Source organism: Macrobrachium rosenbergii, chromosome 12 (genome assembly GCF_040412425.1).
Source record: "Macrobrachium rosenbergii isolate ZJJX-2024 chromosome 12, ASM4041242v1, whole genome shotgun sequence".
Lineage (NCBI taxonomy): Eukaryota > Metazoa > Arthropoda > Malacostraca > Decapoda > Palaemonidae > Macrobrachium > Macrobrachium rosenbergii.
The window spans coordinates 18,767,629-18,792,772 of NC_089752.1; the positions used below are offsets into that span (position 1 = coordinate 18,767,629).

The 25,144-nt window shown below is 36.2% G+C and overlaps 1 protein-coding gene across 44 annotated transcripts in view; it reads left to right on the top strand.

The window, feature by feature from the left end:
* Nucleotides 1–25,144, top strand: part of RhoGAP19D (Rho GTPase activating protein at 19D) — a 569,022-nt gene that overhangs the window by 446,234 nt on the left and 97,644 nt on the right. For 25 of the 44 annotated variants that reach the window (XR_010854870.1, XR_010854873.1, XR_010854876.1 and 22 more), the window contains one exon: nucleotides 21,021–21,062. The exons of the other annotated variants lie outside the window; for them this stretch is intronic. Coding sequence is in view for 18 of the 25 variants with exons in the window: in XM_067113644.1 (XP_066969745.1) it covers nucleotides 21,021–21,062 (42 nt within the window). In the remaining 7 variants the exon portion in view is untranslated. The remainder of the gene's footprint in view (nucleotides 1–21,020; nucleotides 21,063–25,144) is intronic. 44 annotated transcript variants of the gene reach the window in all.

Here is a 25,144-nt window from a genome sequence, read left to right on the forward strand (position 1 = left end):
ATATATATATATATATATATATATATATATTGTTTATATGTGTATATATATTATATACATATTAATTATATATATATCATACACACACGCAGTATATGTTACACACACACACACACACACACACACACACACACAACACACACACACACACACACACACGAGGAGAAAACTAATGTAAATTCAAAATGTTCCAGATTTCTATGATGGTAGTAAAAATCCCGGTTGATTTGAAATTCCTAAGAGCGGTGAAATACAAAAAAGAATGAAGGAATTCTGCGGTGTGAATATCCTTGAAGTGGAGAGAGGAATCCAATGTATAAATTCTCTTATGACAACAACGTTACATTTTTTGTTGATACGTCGGCGCCAGTAACCTTTGATGTAGTAACGCCACTCCTAATAAACTAATCACTGAATATATATGAGAGGAATGCTACCTGCCTGCAAATGAGAAGGCGGCAGCCTGTCGTTCCTTGTACTGTCAGGTAAGGGAGAGAGAATATAGAGTAAAATCTTTTGTTTCTTATTCGGTTTGTCACTGAAAGTAGCGGAATGCAAATCTCCTCGCATGAATTGTTGCTGATTCTAATGAAAGGTGGTCGATTCTTTTGGTGTTCACCCTCTGTAACCAAGCTGGTTCTCAAAATTGTAAAGTGGGTGTGGTCTGCGTTTTGCGCTAAAATATGGTACAGTGTCGATGCTAACTTCTAAGCCTGTAATATTAGTAATCTAGAGCGCAGATATTAACTTATTTTAAAGGTTGTTGCAGAGATTTTTGTGTGACGGGGAGAGATAGAGAGAGAGAGAGAGAGAGAGAGAGAGAGAGAGAGAGAGAGAGAGAGAGAGAGAGAGAGAGAGAGAGAGAGAGATTATTTTTTATTAGTCATTTTTTCACATATTTTCTTTGCCTTGGTTATAAATGCTGTGCTACAGCACTGTGAACATTTAAGAATAACAACTATTATCATATCTGGAGAGTGATTACAGAGCTGACAATCTATGGCGTTATTATCAAAGTCGTATCATTACGTAACTTCCCAAGTACACAAAGAACAATCCCGAACATCACAACCCGCCCCCCCACACACACGCACAGTTTGTGTTTTTTATTTATGTTTATTTCTAAAGGCAATTTACTTTTTTGTATGGGGGGAAAAGTTGCCTTTGGGAATGGCCGGTGAGAGTAAGAGTTATTGGCGTTCACCGCAGAACTTTCTCTTTCGAGACATGTAATGGGTCTGTCGGATAATGATATCACTTCTCCCGCAGGTCCCCTTATTGTCTGGAACCATTTTCTCCCGTATTCCACATGTCATCTGTTACCTCAGATCCATACAACACATGGAATTTGATTGTAGTGAGAGAAAGAGGAAAAGGTTGATTGATTGAATGGGTTACCTTTGTGAGAAGACGTGACATCGAAGGCGGTCGTCGATGGGATGGGTTGAGAGAGAGAGAGAGAGCGAGAGAGAGAGAGAGAGAGAGAGAGATTTGGTTCTCAGCTTATGTAACACTCAAGGCCAATATTGGCGTTGCTAATATTTATTTGGTATCATTTCCTTTACGGAGTAGAAGGAAAGGTAACCATTATTATTAAGAATACTATATCGTGTTTTTCGGAATAGCTAAACATTCACGCATGCAATTCACCTACATCTGCTATTTTCCCTCTCGTTAATTATGACGGCAAGCAGAATGTGAAAGCTCGTAAATCTGCCTCCACTCCAAACTTGCTCGTTTGTCAAATGATAGCGAGAGAGCCGTACGCCTGCATTTTGGCAAATGCCATTTATCGTGATCCAGTGCAAAGCTTTTTTTTTTTTTTTTTTTTACCGTATGCTGGAGTATGCGCGCGTTTTTATGGGTGACATTTGTGCGCTTTCTCACTTTCCCTAGCTGTTATGGCCTGTGGGATCTGAATGAAAATGAAGGTAATGCGCGCGTTATGGCTGTCCGGTCGTCATGTGTCATCTATATCAAGAGTAATTGTGGTTGTTCGAGGTTTATGGCCATTTAAGGCATATCGCGTTTCCCCTCGCGCCGTGATTTTGCACTATTGTATAATGGAAAAATTAATGTTTCCAGACACTTTTTCCTGTGCGAAAAATTTCCTGATGTTTTCTCTTTGAGACGAGAGAGAGAGAGAGAGGGAGAGAGAGAGAGAGAGAGAGAGAGAGCTTTGTGGAAATAATATTGCAGGAGGTAGTTGATTTAATTTCATTGGAAATATTAATATTTTTTTTTAATTACGGAATTTGGACGTCACTATCATTTGAGTAATTTGATTCAGCCTCTGTCAACTTCCCAAGGCATTTATTTCATTTTTAGGCAGATGTGTCTTTCCGTTCACTCTAGTGCATTTCCAGCTATGTAACTAGGGTGGCCATTTCCAAATTCCCAGAAAGAAGGACAATTTTTTTTTTCTGCCAACACCAATTTTTAGCCTAAATTAAACATGGTTATTGAGCAGTTGAAATATAAAATGTTGTATAATGTATGTATATATATATATATATATATATATATATATATATATATATATATATATATATATATATATATATATATATATACATATACATAACTTCTGGAGTGTTTAAATATCAAATAGTGTATGAATAAAGAACTGAAATGGAACGCACGAAGGCTCATTACCGAACTGCATGGGCTAATTTATTGATCAATGCTTCGATCGTGATTGGAGTTCTTTGGCGTTTCCATCAGCAGTGATAGCTATTATCTTGGGAATGGGGGACGGAGTTGATCGAACCGGTGCCTTTAAAAAGCCTAAGTGACAAGGAGCGGAAAAAGTGTGACGGTGGTTATATATATATAATATATATATATATATATATATATATATATATATATATATATATATATATATATATATATATATATATATATATATATTTGTATTGTATTGTCTCGAACACAGATGGGTACTCAAGAAGACAAGGCGGTCTTTATTATAGTAGAAATTGCGTAATTTGAGGTAGTGATGCCATATAATTGACTTTGTCCCTCGATACTTCTTGTAAGGAAGAGACTTTTAACAGTAGTAGACCGTTCAGCTTGATGGTAGGCAGTGTTCTGAAATAATGGGTAGGGGAGGGGAATACTGTATGGGATATTACAGAGTTGGGAAGGTAGAGAGAGGAAGTCGGCTATCAGCACAGAGTTATGAAGAGCGTTTTCGATGGGAGTGAGGTGTACGTGCACTGGCGCGTATTTATCCCGTCGAAGTTGCCTATTGGCTTCTATGGGAAGGGGCGGAGGCCGCCAGCGGTTTAAGCACCATGATAGTGGCAGCTTTAATTCCACTACTGTTTATTCTCCCTCTCTCTCTCTTTTTGTCTTGTGGTGGCTGTTTACGTCGAATTTTTAAATTTCCTCTTAGCGGCAGGTTCCCGTCATTGTGAATGATTGATTAGTCTGCGGTAGGGAATTCACTTTGTCACGAGCATCAAAATAAGCAAATAATTCAGTGAATAATGAAACTGCCGTGTAAATTCTCTTTCTTTTTTTCCATTTTTAAAAACAACTGAACCTTGTGTTCGGCAAGATTGCCGGCATTTAAAGGCAGCAAAGCTCGTATAGCAACAAGCAAGCTGTCAGAAACAGCCGCAGCAGCCTAGTATTTCTTGACTCTTGAGGAATGAGGCTTCTGGAGGGAGAGGCTGTAGAGCTCAGCCCTTTCGGGTAATTAAGGGGAGGGTCAGCTCTCCGCCCTTTATATATATTTCACTTTTTTTGCTATTTAACTTTGTACTTTTCTGTACATGTGCATTAGAATTTCTTCCGGGTCTGATTTGCTTATAAATAATTAAGTTAACATTTTCTCTCCCACCGCCCGTTTAACAGCATAAATATCATTTGACAGATTCCATTCAATGGCGCCTCCCGACGGCGTTTCCCACCAAACTTATGTTACCAGTGAGAAGAGGGCAGCAGATATTCGGACTTGTATAATTAATCACCTATGGGCTGCTCTTTCTAGTTTTCAGAATCATCTCTCTCTCTCTCTCTCTCTCTCTCTGGATACACATATATGTATATATATGTGCATATATATATATGTATATAATATATATATATATATATATATATATATATATATATATATATATATATATATATATATATATATATATAAACACTCTCACACAAATGCACAGTAGTCAGTTTCTTGTTTTTTTTTCGTTTCATTCTTTTGCCGCTATGGTGTTCTAGCTGATAGAATTATACAAACTTGATGGAATAGTGACATGGCTGCCGTTAAATTCATTGTCATGTGGAGCTACAGTGTACAGTTCTTCGTCAGAATGTATTCCATCAGAAATGAAGGGCCTCGACGAAATGGTTTGAAACTCTCTCTCTCTCTCTCTCTCTCTCTCTCTCTCTCTCTCTCTCTCTCCGTTCAAATCTAAAAAAAAAAAGTAAAAATATACCAGAAAATTATCAAACTCCAAATACTGAATTTTTTCCCAAGAAATTTTCAGCAATTAACGTTCCAAGATTATCAAGGAAATAATCTTGGCAAGATGACGAGTTGCAGTTGTGGGGAAAATGAATTATCATGCTTTTGTCTTTCCCATCATTATTTCTCTGTCGTTCCGGCTTTTATCAAGACTTCGTTATCGTGAAAGAACAAAGCTTTTTGTTCTCTGGCTTTGTTCGTCCGTGTAACTTCGTCAAGAACAACTTCTGACGGCTCCCTTATGGACTAAAGGCCTTGAAAGTAGTGTCCCGATGGTGAAGCCTTAGTTATCGTTCAGAACGATGCCTGCTCTTTCTGGTGTAATGTCAGTTGTTTTCATTTTCTGTCTCGTATTGTGGAGTTACTGTGGTCGTATAATGTAATGTCGTTATTCAGCTTAGTATTTTCCTCTACGAATTGTTTCGCTGTGTGTTTGTGGCCAAACACGCTCTGCGTTATAAGTACTTTAATGAGTAACATAGAAAATTGCTTACATTTACCTTAAATTTGTAACAAGGCGTACCGTTACGCTTTACCATGGCTACGGCAAAAAAAGCAATAACGGAATTTAAAGGAAAAGGGGATTTCTTACAGGCGCCGTGCTGTAAATGTGGCGACGTCTGAGTGGATTTTGATAGCTATCGTGTTCTGCATAGTCCCATCACGTAAAGGAGAATAATAACGTTGTTGTTCTAAGCTGCTGCGTTGATCACTACCGCTTGAATGGGGTAACGGTTGGAGCATGAAAGTTCGAAGGATCTACATTCGGTTGCTACCGTAATGAGGAGTATTTGTGCATAACGAATATCTTGTTATTTTTATTGTTCGTATCGCTGATTATGTAATGAAGCCTTAAAATTTTTGTTTAACATGTTATGCCAACGCAGGGTACCCGATCAGTTGAAGGTTACTACGTCTGAAATTCCAGGTCACTTTTGTTTAGAATATAGAAGAAAACAATACATCAAAATCCACTGAATTGGTTATGTAGCTTCGATAAAAAATATCGTGTAGCCTATGTATTATGTAGAATTTATTTGAGTTACGTAAAAAACTACGATGGAAAACGGTCAGAATTATTATTATTATTATTATTATTATTATTATTATTATTATTATTATTATTGGTAGCCAAGCTGCAACCGTACTTGTAGGAGCAGAATGTTATAACCCACTGGTTTCAGCAGGGAAAGCAGCTCAGTACAGAAAAAAGAAATTATGAAGTAAAGAATAATCAGTGTAAGAGAAATAACTACCCCAAATAACATATCAAATAGAACAAGCAAGTTATGAAATGGGGATTCATTGAAAGTATTTGTGTCTCAGCATTCCTTCAGCGTTCCAAAGAATTCTTAAGCGAGGAAATAGATTGAAGGGTGGAGTGGCTGAACAGTGTAATCCGAGGATTGGTAACTTTGAGTATCAGCAGTATGTTGAATATTTGGTTCTGTGAAAGTTCCTTTGCTTCTGCACTCAGGCTCTGGAATTTTAGCCGTCCTTCTGTTTCCTTGGTTCCTGAAACTCTCCCTATTTTTAAAGGCTGGCCTGTCTCAATTTCCAATAGGTTCAGGTCCATAGATGGATCTTAAGGATAATTTTTTTTCTTGAGATGCAGATGCATAAGAGAGAAAGAGAGAGGGTGTACAGTATTTGGTAACTGATTTAGTATTTTTATATGAATTCCTTGACCAATGTTGATTTTATCTTGCCATTGAGGCTTGATTTCGAAATCATTATATTTTTGCAGGAAAAAAAGGTTGATTACCCACAGGGCTTTTGCAGTATGAAGATTTAAAACCCAGGAGAGAGAGAGAGAGAGAGAGAGAGAGAGAGAGAGAAGAGAGAGAGAGTATTGATTACTGAGGGGTGTGTCACGTTGTCACATTTCGTACCCAGTCAATCTCAGTGGTCTTTTTCGTTGTCCTCTCTCTCTCTCTCTCTCTCTCTCTCTCTCTCTCTCTCTCTCTCTCTCTCTCTCTCTCTCGTTGAAATCTACATCTTGGATGAGTAATGAGTTGAGCGAACGAAGCGTACGGCGATGAATTAATTAGAAACTCGAACAGAAAGAGAAAGTACACTTTTCTGTGGAAACTACGCGCTTTCTTGTGAAGCAGGTGTTGGAAAGGCAAGGGAAATATTCTTGGGGATTGCGTGGATGGGGAATTAAATGAAAGCCGAGGCTGTGAGAGTGCAGGCTCAGTCATTATCATTGCTTGTGTATAATTATGTTTGTACGGTATATAAATGATATATGCGGGAAGAAATTTGAATTGCATTTTGTGTATATATATATACATACATATATATACATAATATATAAATACAGTATATATGTACTGTACTTTATATACATACATACATCCATACGTACATGAATGTTACTATAGCCTAGGTGTCATTTACAGAAACAGGCTTAGCTTACTTCACTGATGGTTAAACGTAGACATATTAGGATACAAAGTTAGTAAGGCATCATTATCCAAACATGAATGATTAGCTCTTTCGTTGTGTTTTTTTTTTTTATCAGGTTAGGATCTTATATAGAGACTTGGATTTTGTTTGAAATACTATAAGTTTAAATTATGTGTAAACCAAAGAAGACATTCCTGATATTCTTATTAATACAGAGAAATTGCTTTTGCCGTTTTAGCGAACTTAGAAAATAATAGGTCACTGAAGAGTGATGGAGAACGTGAGAGGAGTAATGCCTGGTTGCTGGGTTTGTCATCACGTGATGCAGAAATTATTTTCGGAATATTTTGTCCGTAAAAAATAGTTTGGCATTTATCCTTTCATTTTGAAGCCTTTTGTTGTATCTTTTTGCATTAATTTTTTCGTCATTAGTAGTCACGATAATATATAGGAGAATGCTTATTTAGGGGCGAGGAAGATTCAGTGAGTAACGTAAAAACAATATCATTATGTGACTTCTTATCACATTGAGTGACTTGACTTAATCAATGTGCGAGATTATGATTTAAGTTTCAGTCAGTTCATTAGATAAGTTTAATAAAAAGATAAGTGAAGAAAAGGACTCTTCATTTTTATCTCTCATTCAGAAAACCCCCGCAAAGAAAAAACCTTCATGATTTGGTCAGCATTTTACAGAATGTTGTGGTTTCGTTATTAGCTTTGCTCAATGTGGACTGTCAGCCAGCATGTTGTAATTGATCCCTTCTCGAGTGCACCTAATGGATCTAATTTCATGATGTATTGTATGTACGCGCCCAGGATTAGTTGTTGTGAGGGGAGGGGGAAGGGCGGGGGGAGGAGAGGGGAAGGGATTGATGGCGGAGTTTGGTTGCATGTCTGAAGATCAACAATGATTCTTGGAAGACAGCGAACCACTAGATGTTGGAAAGTTAAAAATATCCTCTCTCTCTCTCTCTCTCTCTCTCTCTCTCTCTCTCTCTCTCTCTCTCTCTCTCTCTCTCTTTATATAATGGTAAATACTCTTTACCCAAGTAGAAATTTTGTTTTTGTGTTTTCGTCTGTGTTAAGAGTTGGGTAAATTTTTGTCCAGATATTATTGTTGTTATTATAATTGCTGGTTATTAGTAATATTGATAATGGTTATTAGTAATACTGATAACAAAAACCATTACCTGTGTTATTTCAAAACCAATTTTTGAGAAGTTTGGTTTTTTCTGATTTCTTTAATTTCCGTTTTCGTGTCGACTAACCTTAGCCCCCCCTTATTTGCTAGGACCTCTCTTAGAGTTAAGTTGAACGTCGTCTCCATAAGGTTTTGGTGGCAACTGACCTGGCCACTTTGGAGCTGGTGTGTGCCCCATAGGGTTGATTGCTTGCAAAGCAAGCTGCATCCTTGTTCTTTCCTTGCCCTCTGCAGTGTTTGACGTTTTGCACAGTTTATGTTTCCTTATGTTTCTATTTCATATATGTTCCTCTTAGGAAAGTGCTTCATAAACGATCGTTTCAAATCTTACCTTGTTAGTTTTGCTGTCATTTAGCAAGCTCTCTCTCTCTCTCTCTCTCTCTCTCTCTCTCTCTCTCTCTCTCTCTCTCTCTCAAACTTACTTTATTACCAAATCATATCAAAGAGAATATTTACACTTTATGCACGTGTTTGTATGTGTATGAGAGAGATACTTATCGCAAATAATTTACACTTGCTGGCTTATCGTTGTGGTTTATCTCAAGTGAATCATGGTCCCTCCTTTAATGTGTGCTGAAAGTTATTGTCCTGAATAAAAATGTGATATATATCAGATAAAAAATTTATTGCTACGTATGTAACCACTACTGAAATAATAATTATTGATTACCTTGAAGATTACGCTAATTAGAAAAAGGATACGTTTGAGAATCTATACTCAAATTAAGATATTTTCAGTTGAAATAGAGATTACAGGTGCATAGCAGACGCAGTGGTTTGGTGTTTGACGTGAAGTATGATCTCAGAAGTAATTGGAAAAGAAATTATTCAGTGAAAATTTCTGGAGTAGATTTAACGCGTAAGAATTATTTAAAATTTCTGTAAGATTTTATTTTCCATTAGGAATGATTTCTTGAAATATTACGCTGACGCAAAGGTTTTACGCTCACGTTATTTCCAGAAAGTTTCTGAATGGCGTTATGCTCTCTTTTTTTCTGTATTTCTGTATTTTTTGTTTTGTTTTTATAAGTTTTTACTGCAAATGATATCTTAATTGTGATTAATTACGTTCTCATCTTGATGACATTTGTTCAGTCTTTCCTTTTTAACCTGTTTAAATTGGCAACCTTTTTCCATTTAATTTAACACACGCAACACACACACACTAATAATACTATATATATATATATATATATATATATATATATATATATATATATATATATATATATATATATATATATATATATATATATATATATATATATATATATATATATATACACTCATGACGTCAGCGCACAAGCATTGTTGGAAAAGTTCCCGTATGGCTGGTTACCAGAGGTATCAAAATGATCACGCGAGGAGCGTTGACCCATGGTGACCCAGGCCTGTCATCGTTTTTCGTGCAGCTCTTGACCTCAAGTGGATATGCCCTAATAGTTCCACGCCACTGTTGATCGCACGGCGGAGATACAGAGATTTTATCCAAACCTACGCAATTGCTGGCCAGATCTGATTTCGTATTATTTATTAAATTTTGTTTTAATCTCATAGTATAGATTTGAGGATTTCTTGGCTTTTAGTCTGAAGGGGTTCCATATTGTTTTTGCTTGGATTGGAAATGATTTCTTTGTTTTTCCAAAACCAGTTATTAGTAAACGTGTTTTCGCTAAATTGCCTACTCCTCGGAAATGTGAAGCTAGAGATATTACAAGAGGGGGATTATCAGTGATCATTTCCAGCACCGATTAGGGTGAGAATATTGACTTTTCATTTAATTGTGAGCCAATATAGCTGATGTTTTTTCGATGTTAGTCTAATTCTTGATAGCTGCTGATTATTGGTGTTGTTGATAAAGGTACCAGCTTCCGATGTGCCTATAAACAGCATAGGTATTCGTGTGTGATTCGCGATACGAACTGTCTGGCAACGAAACAAATAATCAAAGAGAAAATAAGTCTAATGCCCTGGAACGTTGCATTGTTTTCGTATGCAAATTTTGAACTATATTCACGTTGTTACAGTTATATAAATCCTGTTGTTGGTGTGTTGGATGGAAGCTCTTTGTTAAATTTCATTAATTGTAGTGCTGCATTCACAATACGTTATTATTTAAACTGAGGGCTTTTTTTTGTGTGTTCACATTGACCTTATTTTCCGATGCCGTATAGTTGTATGGAACTTTTGTGGAGCAGTTGCTGCACACACAAATTAGAGACTGGTGCTTGCTTGTAAATGAGGGGAACATAATCTGCGAGGAACGGACGATCGGATTCCACCATGGTTTATCCACTAGCAACAGTACGTGTTGCCAAGTCCCTTAAATGTATGTTTGTGCGAGTTTTTTTTTTATACAGTTGAATGACTGCATGTTTATAAGTTTGTTTTTGTTTTAAGGCTAAATTTTGATTTCCTTGTAACAGATGCTCCGTTGAGAGCGGTCGTTGTCCCCTTGGACAACGCCGCTTGTCGTCATGCCGGGTTATATTTATGTATCCTGTGCCGAGGTTCATTTCCAAGTGTCATCATGAGGAGTTCCCTGACATTAATAAGAGTTGCCTGACATTAGTTTGAGTTGCTAGACATCAGTTTGAGTTGCCTGACTTATCAGTACCGTGGTGATCAGTGGACCCTACTTTGTTTGATCGGTTTACGACACAGGAGATCAAGTTAGCAACAAAACCTTTGACGCTTCATGAGCTGGGTTTGCGTCGAAATTGCTTATTTTACTTACTGCAGGCTAAGCATGCAAAGCATTGTAAATTTTTCTACAAAATAAAACGTTCAGTTTCTGTACAGATAGAGAAGCTGTGTACTTGAACACGTAAGAAATGCTTTTTAACTACCGGGATTTCTCTAATAAATACGTTTTTCCAATCGATAATGGTAATCCTTTCTTGTAGATGATTTTCATTGTCTCTTTATTGCAGGAATTGAATATTGTCTTTGGCGCGTGTTTGGAATTATCTTGTAAGGTGCTACTGGGGTCTCTTACTTTTGTTGTTGTGCATCATTGGGTATGTTGAAAATATGGAGAGTTAAGAATCATAACTCATGTATTAAGATTTAAAAAATAAAACATTTTGACATCTCTACGATTACCGTCTTTTAGCTGCAAAACACGATTTCGAAAAAACGAAACTTTCCGTGCTGATGATGATGATGATGATGGTGTTTCCTGTTCGTAGACTCTCTCTCTCTCTCTCTCTCTCTCTCTCTCTCTCTCTCTCTCTCTCTCTCTCTCTCTCTCTCTCTCTCTCTCTCTCATTAAGACAATTTACTTCTGGTGGGAAATAAATGTCTGGTCCGTTTTTTCATGATTGTAAGTTTGACGGGATGGTATTATCAAGCCTTCACCAAAGTTTTTATTTTTTTATTTTGCTCGTTAAGGTGTATAAGATTCTTGGATTTCATATTGTCTCAATATCTTCCATTTCTCAAATAAACGACAGAGTTGAAGAGGCCCCAGCTTCGTACATTCTTGAGTGATTCTGGGATTGTCAACATCTGCACAAAAATGCGATGCTTTTTTTGTCATGAATTGATCCACTTTATCGTCGATGATCTCTAATCACCGCCACCTTTTGATCTCGATGAAAGTGATTACTATCATCCAGCCACCATCTGTCAACCAGTGTCGACTGTGACCCTTAGAACTGCTTCCCCCCCCCCCACCTTCATTTCCCTCTGTCTCCTTCGAGACAACGACCATGTGCCGTTTCTTGTAGCTTCTTTCTGATGCGTTAATAACGCCATGTTTTGAATTCTTAAAAGATCAGGAGGTTCTTGGAGAGAGAGAGAGAGAGAGAGAGAGAGAGAGAGAGAGAGAGAGAGAGAGAGAGAGAGAGAGAGAGAGAGAGAGATTTTCCTTAAATTCAAAGATAAAGAATAAGACTGTTGATGTTAACTGTCTTATTTTATCTGCTGTTTCCTGGCAGATGCTTTATCCTTTTATTACTTTTTATTTGTGGATTTGAGCTGTGTGCTTCTCTGTTAAACATGACCCATGCCCACTCGTCTTTGCTTGCATGGAGATGAATGCGCGGTCGGTCTTTTTGAATATGGACAGTGGACAAAGTAGTTTTATGTTTTCCAAAATTTTTGCAAATGCTTTAGTCATCCACGGTATGACTCTTAACACCCTTGACACACCATTATTGCAGAGCTGACTAATTCTTGCTGTGGATGAAGATGATAAATGGTGTTTTGATGTAGCATTTAATGGCTTATTACTTTCCATTCTTTTAGGGCTTTCGCCTTATCTGGGAATTATTGCTTCATTGTGGACAAGATTTCTCAAAACTTTCTTAGATTCGAATTGTAGAATACTCGTATATACCTTTTGGGTGCGCAGAGCTGTCCATTCCACCATAAACCATGAAGTTTTTCATTTATTTTGGGATTTTTTTTATTTTAGGATCTTTTAGAGAGAATAATTATTTGATTAGAGAAATCAATAGTGTAGCGCGAGCTCATGATATTGTTATTTATGGCCTGAGTGAGCATTAGCATTAATTAATAATAATTAAGGAATGTTATTAACACGACGTGTATGTGAGTATTATGCAAATCCTGGTACTTAATAATGTGACCCGCTCATCAAGGTGAAAACACAGAAGCTATCTGTAGGTGTAGTCGAAAATTAGCTCATTACAGTAGTTAAGGCTGTTAGCTAATTCATTAAAGGCGTCAGCGTTTGTCCTTGATAAAAACGTATTATTATTATTATTATTATTATTATTATTATTATTATTATTATTATTATTATTATTATTATTAGAAACTGCAGTAACAAATGAGTTGATATTACGATGATAGCCAAAATAGCAAGAGGGCAACGAACCTAAATAAGTACAAGAAAAAATTCACATCACAACTCGCATCTCGGTAACAGAACACCACCACACAAAATAATGATAAGAGTTCGATAGTGTTAGTACAACTACTTCTAAATTATGACAGCTATATTAATGTAGTTTAGTTTTACAGTCTTAATATACTACTATTGCTGTTATTCCTACTATTAATTTTTTACAATAAAAATGTTTACAATAAATAATAATAATGACAATAATATTAATAATAATAATAATAATAATAATAATAATAATAATAATAATAATAATAATAATAATAATACCAATAATAAATATTATTATTATTATTATTATTATTATTATTAAAAATGTATTGGAAAAGTGAGTAGAAGTCATAATAAAACAGAATAGTAATGATATTACCGTGGAACTATATTTTTGTAAAAATTAGTAGTAGGAATAACAGCAAAAGTAGTATCTTATTACTGTGAAACCAAACTACATTAGTATGGTGGTCATAATTTAGAAGTAGTTGTGCCGACGCTATCGAACTGTATTATTATTATTATCATTAATTTTTTGTGATGGTGCTCTGTCACTGAGATGAAAATTGTGATGATGTGAATTTTTCCGTTGTACTTGTTTAGGTTCGCCGCCCTCTTGCTATTTTGGTTATCAGTTTGTGTTTGGTTCCACCTGCTTGAATTTGGAAATCGAGGCGGCAAAATTTAATTCTCTGCAAAGCGATCATGCGTTTGCAGTAATGGCTTATTACACTGTCTATTTGCTCTCGCGTGCTTGTCTGAACGTGTGTTCGTTCGTCTACATTTACAAAAACACTTAACTGTGTAGAAGTTTTTGTTCTGCAAATTCCAATTGCTCTGGTTAGTCCTTCATGCGCCCCACCCTCCTCTCTCTCTCTCTCTCTCTCTCTCTCTCTCTCTCTCTCTCTCTTCTCTTCTCTTCTCTTCTCTTCTCTCTCTTTCTTCTCTCTCTCTCTCTCTCTCTCTCTCTCTCTCTCCTCTCTCTCTCTCTCTCTCTCTCTCTCTCTCTCCTGTAGGTTTGGGGCAAAGCGTAGCCCCAATCATGAGTGGTTCATTAATCAGGCTTAGTTCCCTTTTCCATTCATCCCTTGGAGCCATGATTCATCTGGGTGCATCTAAATACCTACGCCAACGACACTATGGTTCAGTGAGCTGCAGGTGACATCTGCTGTTCCTCTGTAGCTGGAAATTTAATGCTGTCAAGTCCGATACATTTTCAGGTTTCATTTCAGTGCTCTCTCTCTCTCTCTCTCTCTCTCTCTCTCTCTCTCTCTCTCTCTCTCTCTCTGTCAGGATGAATGCTCGACGGGAGTAAAAGTATACTGCAATAATCTCTTATTCCGATAGTTTCCTATGGTTTGGTTTCGTTATTCAAACATGAAATAGTTTCTTGGAAGTTATTGTTTTGGAATGATTATAGTTTTTTAAACATTATTGTTTTGAAATTAGGTAACCCGCCGAAATAGTTATGGTTCATGAAGGTAAATGCATGTGGGAAATAGGAATAAATTATGTTGATATGCGTCTTATGGAAACGAAAAAAAATTCGATGTTTTTCTTTCTCAGACCATAAATCGAATTTGTGGTAAGCTTGCGGCACCGAATGTAGTATGACATGAGCATTTTTAAGACTCCAAGAGTGAAACTCGGGGTTATGTTTAGCGTTATGGATTTCCTTAAATGGGCTCAGTCGCTGAGGCATGGCCTCTCATATGAATAAAAGAGTACTATATACAGTAGTACCGACGTATGGTCAAGGTACGTTTTCTCTCTCTCTCTCTCTCTCTCTCTCTCTTCTCTCTCTCTCTCTCTCTCTCTCTCTCAGGGAAGGCATGTTTGCCCTCCACATGTGTTTGATTCGCCATTTCAGATCTGGGTATACTAGAACAGCAGCATTCGACATTTTGCTTTTGTTGTTTGTTCTTTATATTTGTCGAGTGGTCACAGCTGTTGAGTGACTCTTGTTTAGTTATATTCTGTTGCCTTCAGAGGGAATGCGGACCTTCAGGGACTGCAGGTTCGTGCTCAAGGATTTATTCTGCCGATGCCTTCCGACATCCATCTTTATTTTGTTCCTCAGCTGGTATGCTGAGCTTGGGGCGGCTGGTGTCTTGGTATATATTTTGTCAAGATTTTATCTCTGGGGTTATCATAAGGAAGATAGTTGAAGAGAATGAAGGTATGTCTGCGTTTGGATAGTCTGTACCCTACGATTGTTAGTTCTGCTGTTTTCTTATGTTTATACTCACTTATCATTCCGAATGCGTAACTTTGGCCAAATACTGAATGCAGGTGGTTAGTTTTTGCGTCACCGATTTGACGTTTGCTCTTCCAACCCCCTTGGCTCCTTGATCTCAACCCCCTCCCCCCACTTTCTCTCCCTATCCATTCTATCCCAACCTCCTCCCTGCAGAAACAACACCATTTTTTAAAGAGTGCTGCACAACAAACATACGAGACCGTTTGTCTTAACGATTTACATCTGAAAAATAGTGAGGTCTGTTGCTCCAAGTGAGGAGCAACCTTTTTCTATCAGCTGGTGCTTCTTATCCTGCTAATCTCAGTTGGGAGGGATTGGGGCCACCATATCCTTGGGTTTTCGCTTCCCTCCCGCCCCTTTTGCTCTTTATTATTCATGCAATGCTAATGAAGTTGGTTTAGCTGAGCCCACCGGTAGTAGCGAGGCCACTCAGTACTTCGTCTTCATCATTGTGTCTCGGGAAACAGACTCAACCTGCGGCTCTGTCATATGTCACATTCGGAAGATTTATGGGATATGTCCGTCGTCTGTAGCCCAGGTGGCTTTGAGATCTCTCTCTCTCTCTCTCTCTCTCTCTCTCTCTCATTTAGTGACTCGTTTACTGTCCTTTTCGGTTTTATTTATATTTCCTTGAATATATAAATATGTCAGACTCTCGGGTGATAAATTTTTTCTTATAGCCTTAATTTATTCCCTTTTGATAGGCCACACCATTTACAGAAGTCGTTTAAGTGCAAAAGATGCAGAACACGCACAGGCATCTAAAGCACAGTGCAGGCATTGTACCTGTTTTGAATTCTGGCCGTTTCAAACGTAACATAAAATCTTCATTTGAATGGGGTACTTCTCGCCGTTAAATTGACATAAGTGTCCAATAGGTGTTCCAGTAGAAGGAAATGCAGTAGCTATGCATGATGTTTGCTGATATTTAAATGAGGGTAATGATACTGTTATCGTTGCCTGTCACTATTTAGGTTTGGATGAATTGAAATCTTGGTCATATTTTCTCCACTGTGAGAAGTAAAGGAATGCCAGGCGATAATGTTTCTCACTTTTCAGTTCGATGTTAATAACACACGAGTATTAACTTTCCCTCCCTAATCCGTCATCATCATCCAACATGAAGTGACGCCCGACGCGTTAATTAAAGCCTTGTAATTATTATTAATTTGAAAGCAGATTCGTCGCACAATTTCTCCAGGGTGGCTTCAGGTGGCGTTCATTTGCTCGCTTCGTATAATGGCTTAACATCATGAGTATCACGACTCTACATGACTTTTATAATGAATCTACGTTTTCATCTTCCCCCTTTCTCCTCCTCTCGTGTTGCCTTGTGTGAGTGAGCAAGTAGCACGATCGAGGGCGTGCTTCTGTTGCTGCTCGTTGAGGCACAGCGCCCGCGGTTCCCGCCTCTAACACGCCCAAAAGCTACTTGCTTGCTGGAGCCAGACCATTGTAGCCCTTGCGCATCCTCTTCGTTAGCTTCAGATTACTCTTCTGTCGACATGCTGTTAGGTGTCAGTGACTCCGTTTGACGATTGTTCGAAGCTGTAGTTATGCGCTGAACTCTCGTTTTAGGCGAAAGAGAGAATGTTATGAATGAGATAGGAATGGTTTCACCCCTCCCGGTTTCATTCTGTGACGGTATAACTTTTGACGGAGTACTGGTCACTTTGGTCTGTTCTCTCTCTCTCTCTCTCTCTCTCTCTCTCTCTCAGCTCCCACCCCGGCTGTAACCCATAACAACGACAAACGGCCAGGTATATGATTTACTAGTTCAAGTCGACAGAACCATATAATATATATATATATATATATATATAATATATATATATATATATATATATATATATATATATATACAGTATATATGTATATACTGTATATGTACTGTGTGTATAAATATATATATATATATATATATATATATATATATATATATATGATTTTGACAAGCTTTTGGAACAGAGATGGCTCATCAATTTTAGTTTTTCTCCAGAGTGAAATATTTAGAGACCGTATCGAATTTTGGTACGAACAGATATCACTTTTTATCTAGGATGATGATCATGTTTTGAGCTGTGGTTACCAGCGTTACAGTGGGAAGCGATCCGTGAGATGTTCCATGCCGTGGTTACGGAAGATGTGCAAAATTGACAAGCTCTTGTTCATCAATTACCGTCTGTGGAATTACATTAGAATTGAGAACGGTTCATGAAGTAGTTTCGCAAACCGCGTTTTGTGCTTTTTTACTTTAATCATAAGAGCCTGAAAATGCTTCCTAGTGTGTTCAGTTCGTTTTTATTCAAATTTGTGAAAGGACTAGAGAAATTCTCTCTCTCTCTCTCTCTCTCTCTCTCTCTCTCTCTATATATATATATATATATATATATATATTATATATATATATATAATATATATAATATATATAATATATATATATATATATAATATAAATGATATAAGTATTGGTCAACGAAATTAAATTAAATATTTACAAAATTTGTTATTCGTTGTCAGCCAGATATAAGAAATAGAGATTTTATATATGGTAAAGAAAGACATTGATCTTACTTGTGTTATTTTTATATAACTTATGTTTTCACTGCTTAAATATGGAATGTCTAGACATCATAATTTCATTTTTGTTTCTTAGTTTTCATATATTCTGCATATTGTGAACTTAATTTTCTTATATTTTAGACCATTGTAAACTTTGGCATCTAAGGAAAGGTAAAAGAATAAACTATTTTAATTATAAATGCGAAAGAATCTGGCAGCCACAAGGGGCATCAGCTGTGTGTATCCTCCTCCTCCTCCTCTCATATTTCGGTGACGTAACGCTTGGGTTTACCTCAGGAGAAGGGATAGAAACAGAGAAGGGCCGAGGGAAGTAAAGAAACTGAGGTGAAAAATGGTGGGGACATTTTAGGGTACGTGTCCTCGGCACGTTCGGAAGCTCGGAGATACTTGACCTCCAGGGGTGACCCGGCCCCTGGAGGATTTCGAGTGGATGCCTTATGAATATATTACAAGAGCATCGACAACGTCAGAGCCTGTCATCTTCGTGTCTGGGGAAGGGCGAGGGGATGATGTAGTGTCTGGAAAATGTATTTCGTTATTTTATCGTATTTCTGGAGGAACTGCTCGATTTTCAGTTACCCTGAAAGCTTTGGTCGTTGACGAAAACAAAGGCATTTTTCTTCTTATGCGATGACATGGCAGGTTCTTGGATTTTTCAAACTTTTTTTTTTCATTCTTTTCCTTGGAAAATTCTCATTAAACTCGCAAAATAAAAAAAAAAAGTCGATATAATGCATTTCCTTAAAGGGCTTACACGTAATCTGCTTGAAGGGTAGACTTTGTCGTGACTAGTATGTTTTCACTAGGTAAAGGAATTAAGTTATATGAACGTTTTTTATTCTATGATTGTTTGAATTAAGTTACATAGACTTTTTCATTTTATGATTATTTTATTATTATTCATGCAGCTTTAGCTTCTTATAAGTTTAGTTTGGAAATATAGCCAACACTAGGAAATTTAGATTTTGTTCGGGATTTTAACTCTTAAGTATGAAACATTAACTAATTAGCCCATCTCTGAATTTTCTTTATCGTAACTGAAGTCTTCCTGACAATACCTTAGTGGTAGGTATAAAGGGACGCTGTAATGCTCTCTAGGAACTCATGATGTTTGCTTACATTCAAAGTCCAAAGTGTAATCAGCAGCGAACATCAAGTTTAGGAAATAAATCGATCAGTGAAATTTTGCCAGATATTCGAACATTTGAAATTACTCCAGTTGTAAAGTTTTGAAAAGTTTTAATTTATTTAACAAAATATAATTAAGAAATATAAATCAAAACAGTTCCTTCTAGCCAGCCGTGTGAGAGCTGGTCTGGTAAAACTGTTTTAATAATAAATAATAGTCAACGTTTTTCCTTTTTGTTGTTAAAATGTGGATTCGTATATTTTTTCATTTTATTTCACCAAGATATTTGTACCTTTTTTTTTTTTTTTTTTGCATTTTGAAGTTTTGACTATATTTTGTTGAATTTTGATCTGGGAGTTAATGGCCATGTTGGCTTATGCTTCATACACATAAAAATTATACTAATCAGATCTATAAATGAGACATTATGATACAGACCCACAGACATAATAACCTTTATTTTTTACTCTTCGAAAGCAAGATTCTGATGGTCGTTTATTGCTCATTTTCTTATTACTCCTGACCTTCGACCGCGCTCCTCCCATTTCTTTTGTGCATTGGAGCTAAAAATCACCTGGATTGTTTGACCTTGTTTTCAGCCTCAGATTGCTTCACAGGTATTCCTTTTCTTTTTTGATTTATTTATTTATGAGTATTCAGGGAAAAGGGGGTCTGAGTGAAAATTTTGTATCAGTTAAATTTCATACAGCTAATTGTATATCTGTATCTATATACATCTATATATCTATATCCATATCTATGTATATATACATATACAGTATTATATATATATATATATATATATATATATATATATATATATATATTATATATATATATATATATATATATATATATATATATATATATATATATATATATATATATATATATATATATATATATATATATATATATACACTTATTTATATAACAGGTTCAGTTCAGTCTGGAAAATTTAATAAAAAAGGAGTTTTAAGGAGATTTTTATTCACTGAACCGAGGTAGTGAGTGAATGAGTCGATTGGACATTTTTTGTTTATTTATTTATTTTTTTTTTTTACTTAAAGCCCAGATGGATCTTGTTACGAGAGAAAAGAACACCGTCGTAATTGCCTCGTGATTATATATAGTGACTTATAATTGCCCCGATAATTGGCTTCATCTGCTGTAATGGCAAGAGCTACGGCAATTATTCCCTGCCTCCGCCCCCACGGCATCGGGGTCACTGTGTCGCCTTGGAGAGGTCAACCCTCTTTACTCGCCCCTCCCCCCCTTTACTTGCCATACCCTGCCCTACTCTTCCCCGCTTCCAGTATGATGCTTAATTGGTGTGTTTTTTAGTGGGGGAGGGGGGGATATGCCTCCCTCTCTCGGGCTTCCCGCGCCCCAGCAGCCTCTTGGCATCATTCTTTCGTTTGGGAAGAACTTATGACCTATTTTTTCCTGTACATCTGAAGATTTTGACTTTAGTGTATGATTTCCTTTTACCTGTACTAATAATTATGGTAGTGATTATCGTGATTATGGTGTTTTGATAATAATAATAATAATAATAATAATAATAATAATAATAATAATAATAATAATAATAATAATATCACACAACATGAGCACTAAGCAATAATCGAAGTATCTCAAGGAGAATGTGACCAGTGGTAGAAAATTAATTTGTTTTCTAATGTTGTTCGTGGTTTAGGTATTTCTTTAAAGGATCCTAGTTATATCAGTCAGCATAGTTTTATTATATAAAAAGTAGAACTTGTTTTGCTGTTAGATTAATTTTTTTTATTATGAAATAACTGATATGATCATTGACATACGTGTGTTTCATTTCAAAGAAGAAATGTGACCAGCAGCACTGTCAAACAAACAATGTACCTATTAGACAGACATGTTGTATTTCTTTAGAGGAAATTTGTCGATGGAACAAACTGGATGTCAGTCATACTTAACTGATGACAGTAACCCCTTATGATATAGTTCCAGAAAAATATAAATTAGTATAGTCATTATTATCCATAAAATTTCCACATTGTTCGTTCTCCCCTTGTACTAATTATTGTCTCTCTCTTCTTATCTTTCCAGGTAAGACGATCTGCTGTAATGACACTGTTGTGTATCGGGCGGGTGAGTTAACAATAAATGAGAGTAGATTACTTTTATTTCCAATAAATGAGATTCGATTACATTTCTCTTGGAGTTTGTAGTTTTGTTTTTACTGTTATTTTGTAATTTAGGTTTATTGGCTCCCTTCGGCCATTTTTCCTTCACTTTCACACATGAAACGGATTAACATTTTAAATCGTAGGTAAGCTATGACAAATACAATGTACTGTAATAATATTTAACATTTCGTTTTTATTTTGTTTTAAAAAATGCCAACTTGACAGTTAGTGTACTATTCTTTATGTACAAAGGGCTTAAGGAAATGGTTTGATAGAATAGAAAAAGTCAAGGTGAAGGCCTAACCAAAAAGAAAGATGTGCATAAAAGATATTATTTCAAGAATAAGAGGAGAATTTGTTTATATATATATATATATATATATATATATATATATATATATATATATATATATATATTATATATATATATATATATATATATATCTATATCTATATATATCTATATATATATATATATATATATATATATATATATATATATATATATATATATACACATACATATACATACACTCACTCTGTGTATGTATGTATATATATTTGTTTTGAAGAAACTGTATGTTTGTTTAAGAAACATTAGGAAGGCAAGGCAAGAACAGTGTGTCCCTACATGTCTTGATCAAAGTACACGCACCGTAATAGCGTTTCGGAAATAACAGTGGAATATACTAGGTTGGTGATGATTCCAAACAGCTGTTTAATGACGGGAGGGGTGTGACACGTTATTCCCTCGTTTCTTTTGCGCTGATTGATGATTTTGATGGGGATGAGTATGATGACGGTGATAATGGCACGATGATCTCAGCTGGGTGGAGGCCTTTCAGTCAACGTTCAAAGCAATTTGTATGTGAAATGCACAGGAATTACGAAGAGAAATCAGTTTAGATGGTTTTGGGTGCTGCTGAATGGTAGGTGTGTTATATATATATACTGTATATATATATATATATATATATATATATATATATATATATATATATATATATATATATATATATATATATATATATATATATATATATATATATATATATATATATATATACACATATATAAAACACCTATGTGTGTTTATATATGTATATATATGTGTATACATATACACACATTATATATATACATATATATATATAATGTATATATATATATATATATATATATATATATATATATATATATATATATATATATATATGATAATTGTACGGCCTGCTTGAAAATTATGCTTTATAAATAACAAACCACCATCATATAATGGTCGTCCTCCAGAATACCAGTGACATTTGGACAGCATATATCAGCTTTACAGTCATCATTAATAAGAGGATATATACAAAAACTAAGTTCTTTTATGACCAAGTAATTTTATTGGACATTTACCAATGTATACTATTTTCGACTTCAAAATACAGAAATTTTAACCAAATGCAATAGCAGTTAGTCTATTTACGTTTACTATAGCGAACGTCAGTATTATGAACAAACGTATTATACTTAACTTACGCTGACAATGAAAAATAAATTCTAATTTGAAAATAAGAATATACATAGACTTTTTTATAATACAAAGCAGATATTCTAAAAGGTGTTTGTATTCTAGAACGGTATTAGTACGCTTGATTTCTGAGTACTCTATCCTATTATGCACTGTAGTACTGTTAGTGTGTTAAGTAAAATGTAGATGTCAATGTAGAACTCTGGGTTTTCAGTGATGGGATGTCAGTGCTGAATCACTTGTTTTCTAATACTTTTTTTCCTGCTTAATCAGGTTGGCGTGCAGTTATGAAGAGAATCGGGGCTATATAAAACTAGTTCGTCAATCAAGTCTCTCTCTCTCTCTCTCTCTCTCTCTCTCTCTCTCTCTCTCTCTCTCTCTCTCTGTCTCTCTCTCTCTCTCTCTCCTTTATCTGCCTGGTCAAATTAAACAAGTGTTAATAGAGATTAACAGGTGGTCAGCTAGGTAATAAAGAAACAATAACTAGTTTGTTCTTTTATCAGCATTCCCGAAAGGCACAGTAACCATAACTGTAGTAAGTCATGTAAATAAAATAAAGAGTTGTATACGACCCTACATTTGACTCATCTTCGAGAACTTTAAGTAGTCGTTGATCGCAAACCTCACAAAAATAAAACTACAGGTTTATATGACGCGAAAATTCACTCTCAGCTTCGAGAACTTTTAGCATCTAAATTCTTGCTCCCAAATATGGCAAGCGGATATTGCTGTCATCGCTGTTGGTGATCTGTAGTTTTTAGAGGTTGAAATTTTGACACTTGCATTTGCAGTGCAACATGGCTAGAGCATCTTCGTGTTGTACTGATTATTTCGGCACGTCAAAGGAGACTCTTTTAGGAATCTCTTTTAAAGGTTTCTTGCTCGGTCATTTGTTGACTGTTTTTTGCTTTTCGCGATAGGTGGTTAGTTCCAAAGGATTCCAAGCCTTTCCATTTGTTTGTAGAGTCTTGAGAAGTTGCCTTTAAGAAATTATATAAACTATTATTACCCCTTCGACTTTTGCAGTTGTCAGAATTCTTAGGATGTTAACAAGAGGCTTGACGTGTGCTTTGCTTCAGCTCAGCCAAGTTACGTTCTGTGATGTTTGTATAGGTTTCTCTCGTGAACTTGAAACTTTTTCGACTTTTCCATATCCACAAGATCAGTTTCAGCCTAACTTGGCAAAAAGTAAGAAGTAGTGAAGAGTCATTTCAAAATAATCTTCGCTAAAACTACTCGGACAGAACTGACAGAAGTTGCGTGGATGCTGCTTGTTGCAGTGTAGACTAGAGTTTACCTAAATCATGGCCCCCGTGGCCAAGGTGTGGCCACAATAAAGACCCAGAATTTTACACGGGTGTGTAGAAAGTACTCGAAAAATCGCTTTCTAGAGGCCAACTAGATTGCAGTTCGTCAAATTAATTTGTAACAATCTGTATGTAACATCGATTCAGATTGGTCCAGACTACGGTCCTATGTGCAAGGGGGGGGGGGGGTATGAGTCCAAGTTTTACAGAGGAATGCAGAGAAAGGAATCGGTTAGATACTTCAGAGTGCAGCTGAATGACTCAGGTGATCATTGTTGCCTGTGGGCTTCTTGTTACGTAAGATTTTTGCCGTTAGGATATTTTTTTTTTCCTTTTTAACGGGCTGCTGTTTTAATGAGGCTTTGATTCGTTCTTATTCTAGTAAATTTAGTGAATCTTGTAAATAGCAATCATCTCTGGTATTCAAAACCATTGTAAAAGATAATCTTGAGACTGGGAATCAGATTAGCACCTTGGAGCAATATAAACAGAAACATCTTTGTTGTTTTGCTCGATTTCAAACATTATATAGTATATTTTTGTTGTAACCGGGTTGTCACTTATTTTGTAACTAAACCTGGAAAGGCGCAGATTCCTTCTTCACTGATGAAATCTCTTAGTTTTTTCCGTGTTACCGCTCCTTCTACCAGTATCCTGGGGTGAGGATAAATTTCTCTCTCAGCCACCTGGTTGGTTAAAAGAATGGGTATCATGGCGGGGATGAATGGGGCTCTCATTGGTATTGTGGGGTCACGGGTGGCAGGGGCCCTGGTTATGCAAGATGTAGAACTAATAATTTCTTATTGGCGCTGACAGTAAGCACAGGTTAAAGTGTGATGAAGTTTCCGACACCACCTCTTCTTAGGGTCCTTCCAATTCCGTTGTACTAAATACTAAAAGTGGGTAATGATGTGTTCCATCCCTGTGAGAATGAAATGGAAGTTTATCTGGGGAAAAAATGGCGACTGGTTTGTCGGGCGTGTCGTAGTTTATAATGTAAATAATAGCCTGGAAAACAGTTAAGATAACGTCCCTGATAACGGATGCCAAATTGATTGCGGTGAAGAGATTCGAGAAAAAATGAAGTGGCTTCCTGCGGCCATAATGATCGTAACGAAGAGTAGGAAGAGGCGAAGAGCAAGTAGTCTCTCTCTCTCTCTCTCTCTCTCTCTCTCTCTCTCTCTCTCTCTCTCTCTCTCTCACACACACAAACGTGCACGA